General features: G+C 39.9%; 1 protein-coding gene across 1 annotated transcript; it reads left to right on the top strand.

Annotated features, from left to right (window-relative positions):
* The first annotated feature begins 1,327 nt into the window (after positions 1–1,327).
* Positions 1,328–3,378, top strand: LOC134367809 (serine/threonine-protein phosphatase 4 regulatory subunit 3B-like). The gene is given in 3 exon segments (XM_063084504.1): positions 1,328–2,534; positions 2,694–3,026; positions 3,029–3,378. Coding segments are annotated over 3 exon segments (1,890 nt in total).
* The last annotated feature ends 2,139 nt before the right edge of the window (positions 3,379–5,517 follow it).

The following is a 5,517-nucleotide window of genomic DNA, read 5'->3' as shown; positions in this document are numbered from 1 at the left end:
TACAAATTATATAGATGGAAGGAATGTGAAATAAAGTGTGATGAAAGCCAAGAAAAGAAGGGGGTATCACAGTTCAATGGCTGAGAAAACCAATTTTGGAATCAGAAAGACATGTTTTCAAGTCAGAGTTCCTCAATTTATTAGCTGTGTGACCTTTGGCAGTTTACTTAAGTTCCCTAAGTCTGTTTGCTGATTCTAAAAGGATTCTTAATACTCCTGTATCACTGGATTATTACGAAAATTAAGTAAGAAAATATGTATAACATTCTTTTCACAGTGTCTTGAACATTGTAAGCACTTAAATATTACACTTGGTCAATTATGTTATTACCTTCTTCATAATAATAATAAGCACTAATTATTATTATTGATTTGTTGTGCTCGTCATGATTATCATCACTAAGAAAAGAAGTAAAATAATTTATCTGTAATTGTCAATATCCATTCTTGGCTAATTTCAACTCACAGTTTCCCTTTGGCTCAGTCCTTCCCTAAGAATAAGGAACGAACTTATGGATTGGAAAATGTCAGAAAATGTGTGCTGGAAGACAGAGCTTTAGGCCTAAGTGAACAGAGGAAAGGGGCTGCCCAATTCCCTCTTGGAACAATATCCTCTCTCTCTAAGATGGATTAAGAGAGGGATCCAGGCTTAGGCCAAGTCTTATGGAGGAGACCCAAGCCTATTGCTCTGATTCTTGCTAATGGTCTGTAGGTCACTTGTTCCTGCTTCTTATTTGGTCCAGCCTTTTCTTGTCGTACAACGTCAGATGTGGACTTGGTCAGGACATAGGTGATTAAGCTTCCCTTTTGTCAAAGGTACTAAGTCTCCATCCCCACACACCAGATGAGTAAAAATGTTTCCGAGGGACAACAATCCTTTATCCAAGAACATCCTCTAACTTCTAAGCTTCCATGCGTGCATTTAGCAGCAGCTCCCTGTGGCAAGTATAGTTACTGTCACATAAGCACATTCTTGGGGCAGAATCCTGTGGGGATCACAAGATTCCTTCGGGATCGAGGCTATTTCAGACAGCCGAGAACAGGCCCAGAGGTTCCCTTTTTAGGAGATCGTAGGTAAGGGAGGGCAGAAGGCAGGGATGGAGGTTGGGGAGACTGAAGTGGGGACAGTGGAAGACAGCAGGGCCGCCGGGAACCCTGCTGACCTGTGGCCTCCCAGGAGCCGCTGCTGCCCCTGTGACCACTGCCGACCCGAACTGCCACCTCGGCCACCGTAGCTGTCCTAGTCGCCGCAGCTACCGTTGCCAGGATACGCAAAGTGGCGGCTGGAGCCAACCCCGGGTCTGGTGCGGTGAGGCCGGAGGTGGACATGGCGAGCAGACGGCGCCACGTCAGAGTCTGTGTTCGGGATGAAGACCAGCGCTGGGACCAAGTAGGTCCCGAGGACGTGTCCTGGGCTTCCACTGAGCTGGTCCAGCTGCCTAACTGTGAACTCGATGGGCTTGAACAAATCGCTGCTTTGGTTACCTCGGTTCTCCCCTCGCCTACCGGCAAGGAAAGGCTGGCTCTGGTCCTGGAAAGTGAGGATTATATTCAAAAACTCCTGCAGCTGTTCCGCACTTGTGAAAATCTAGACAACACCGAAGGCTTACACCGTTTCCATGCAATTATTAAAGGCATGTTCTCCTTCGACAGCAAACCTCTGTTTAAGATCATGCTTTCTGATGAGTGTATCATGGATGCGATGGGATGCCTTGAATACGATCCTGCTTTGGCTCAGCCAAGACGGCATAGGGAATTCTTGAGCCAAACTGCCAAGTTCCTGGAATTTATACCAATAACAGACTCTGAACTTAGGCAAAAAATACGTCAGATGTACAGAGTGCAGTACATATATGACGTTCTGGTGCCTCAGCCACCCACATCTGCAGATAATCTTTCTACTCTTCAACATTTTATTTTCCTCAAGAAGGTTGAGATAGCCAGCATGCTGCAGCGAGATCGCAAGTGTTTGTCTGAAGTTTTGGCAAAGTTAACGGATAAGACTCAAGATGATGACAAATGGCGTGAATTGGTGCTTTTTTTCAAGGACTTCTGTGCATTTTCTAAGACATTACGGCCTCAAAGCAAGTATAAGTTATTCCAAAAGTTGACACAATTGGAAATTCTTCCGGCTCTTAAAATCATAGTGAGTGCTGATGATGTGCTAATAAGATCGGCTGCTACAGATATATTTACTTATCTAGTTGAGTACAGTCCATCGAAGATCCGAGAACCTGTAATGGAGGAAGCAGAGAAGACTGAAGGTGATGACCTTTTCATTAATGTAGTGATTAAACAAATGACCTGTGATACTGATCCTGAGCTGGGAGGTGCTCTGCACGTGATGGAACATCTGCGCCCTTTGCTTGATCTGGACAACATGCTGTCAGTATCCAATAAAAAGGTAAGATGCGATTTTCTAAATTTCTTCTATAAACATTGTGTGCATAACTTCATAGCACCACTTTTGGCCACCACTTCAGAAGACAAACGTGAAGGATGTAATATATCCACCGAAAGCAAAAATTGCCCCAATAATTATCAAACAGCACAGCTGCTTGCTTTAATTTTAGACCTACTCACATTTTGCTTACAACAACACACACATTACATAAAAAGCTCTATTTTGAGCAATGATTTGCTAAGAAGGGTCTTGGTTTTGATGAATTCAAAGCACACTTTCCTGGTCTTGTGTGCTGTTCGCTTTATGAGAAGGATGATTAGCCTTAAAGATGAACTTTATAATAGTTACATCATCAGGGGAAATCTGTTTGACCCAGTTGTAAATGCTTTTCTGCATAATGGAACCAGGTACAATATGTTGAATTCAGCTATTATTGAGCTGTTTGAATACATAAGAGTGGAAAATATCCCGTCTCTTGTTGCACATATAGTCGAAAAGTTTTATAAGGCACTTGAATCAGTTGAATATGTCCAGACATTCAAAGGATTGAAGATTAAATATGATGATCGGAAGGACAGGAAAAGTCCAATACAGAATTATTTGCGTTCCATCCCATATGGTAACATACCTCAAGGAGGTGCCAAAGTCTCGAGGTAAAGTAAGAAATGTGTTTTAAAGAAGATATGGGAGTAGCAGTCATGCCATCATTGGAAAATAACTTTCCAGATTCTTATGATCAATTCATGGAGACGAAAAGACCAAAAGAAGATTGGAACGAGGTAGGCCTTCCCAAAAGAAAATCACCTGGTGACTTAAAATTGTTTTCATTTCCTTCTGCTGCTGCTCCTGATGGAACAAGGAGCCCAAACGGTAGCGGCGTAGTTCGTTTAGTGGATTATCCAGATGATGACGATGAAGAAGAAAATAAAGATGAAGAAACATCCCCCAGGGAAAGACCTTATCTCAGCAAATAATATCTTTATGGAAGACCCTCAACATGTGCTTCAACTAAAATTCTATACATTTCAATGAGATGAAAAGTCTGATTCCAAAAGCTTTCTTGTGTGAGATATGCAATAGCATATATGATGAGCTTAAGATGGTTCAATTCTGTAAAAAACAAGAATTTCCATAATCTTAAAAAATAAAAAAATAACCAGACTTGCTTGATAACTTGTTAGCAAGAAAGTCTTAGTTTGGGGGAAGACACAGGCTGATAAAGTAATATTAATGTAGTTTTGTTTCAGGGGCTTATATTAGAAACAACTTCGACAGTTCTTGCAAAGTCTACTTGCACAATGGTTCTAGCCATGGTGTTCTTCCCTTCAGTTGCCTTTTTGAAATAATTGTTTATGTTTATATGGAAAACAAGTTAACTACAGTAGAAAATAAAGTTATACTGTCCAGACCTTTCTGCAAATATTTAACAAAAATTCAGCCTGATGGGTAGAGGGAAGGAACGTCCAGAATATATTTCTTTTTTTTTTTTTAATTTTATTTTGTTGATATACAATGTGGCTGATTATTGTGGCCGAGTACCAAAACCTCCCTCCCTTCTCCCTCCCCCCCTCCCCCCCAACAATGTCCTTTCTGTGTGCTTGTCGTGTCAACTTCAAGGAATTGTAATTGTTCTGTCTTCCCCCCCCCCCCGGTTTTGTGTGTGTGTGTGTGGATGTGTGTGTGTGTGTGTATGTGTGTGTGAATTTATTTATTTATTTTTAGCTCCCAGCAATAAGTGAGAACAAGTGGTATTTCTCTTTCTGTGCCTGACTTGTTTCACTTAATACAATTCTCTCTAGGTCCATCCATGTCGTTGCAATGGCAGTATTTCATTCTTTTTTATAGCTGGGTAGTATTCCATTGTGTAGATAAATGCTGGTGAGGTTGTGGAGAAAAAGGGACTCTCATACATTGTTGGTGGGACTGCAAAACAGTGCAGCCTCTATGGAAAATGGTATGAAGGTTCCTCAAACAATTCCTGATAGATGTACAATATGACCCAGCTATCCCACTGCTGGGAATATACCCAGAGGAATGGAAATCATCAAGTCGAAGGTATACCTGTTCCCCAATGTTCATCGCAGCACTCTTTACAATAGCCAAGAGTTGGAACCAGCCCATATGTCCATCATCAGATGAGTGGAAACGGAAAATGTGGTATATCTACACAGGGTATATTTCCATGAATAAAAAAGGCAAGCTGGGTTCAAAATGTGCAGTTGTTGATCTAATTTTTTTCTTAGACAATAGATGGCAAGGAACAGTTTGGTAGCATTGCCACAGGGTTTTCTCGAGGACGTTGGGGGTGAGTAGAACTGAGTACTTTTACCTGTCTAGATTGTGAAGATATTTTTAAGTCATTTCCTGATTCATTAATGAAATTTATCCTTCTTTCTAGGGCAGAAGTAAGATTTAAAGTGTAATTTATAAAGACGAACATACAGAAAAAATTTTTTAAAAAGTGCTGAATGAAAAGGCATTTCATATGTAGAAGCCATTTTGGGCCAAGAAAAAGTTACTTAAGTGTCAAAGTCAGCATACTGCACATGAAGTTCTTTTCTGTAAACAAGTAAATATATACTATAAAAACTGCTTTATTAAAGAGTGCATGCAGATGAACCTCTAAAAAACAGATCTAGCAAATAGTTAACAAGATTTATTTCTAGAGGAACAAGTTAACTTATTCTATTTTTCCTGGAATTTCTTAAACTGAAAAGCAGTTTCTTGTGTTTTGAAGATTTCAGAGTTAATGTTAATTTGTGCTGTTTATGTAGATAAAAGTATAGTTTTCCATAAAACACATATTTATTTTGTATATTAAAAATACCACTGTACATTTTTGTACCATTTGGTGATATTCGTGCAGAACTATAAAATTTAGGAGTTAAAATGTGACCTGTAATTCCAAAAATAAAAGAGACCATATTAAATTTCCTATTGTGCCAACAGGAGACACAGCTTATGCAAAACTAAGAGCCTAGTAGTGGAGAAGCTACAAAGACACTATATTCCTAAGAACAACAAGCAATAATTTCATCAGATATAGCATCCACTAAAGTGTGGACATGACCTCAGGGGATATAATTACACATTGCAGAGGACACAACACAGTA

This window comes from Cynocephalus volans, chromosome X (assembly GCF_027409185.1).
Source record: "Cynocephalus volans isolate mCynVol1 chromosome X, mCynVol1.pri, whole genome shotgun sequence".
NCBI classification, from domain to species: domain Eukaryota; kingdom Metazoa; phylum Chordata; class Mammalia; order Dermoptera; family Cynocephalidae; genus Cynocephalus; species Cynocephalus volans.
This window is presented reverse-complemented; position numbering and strand designations above follow the sequence as displayed.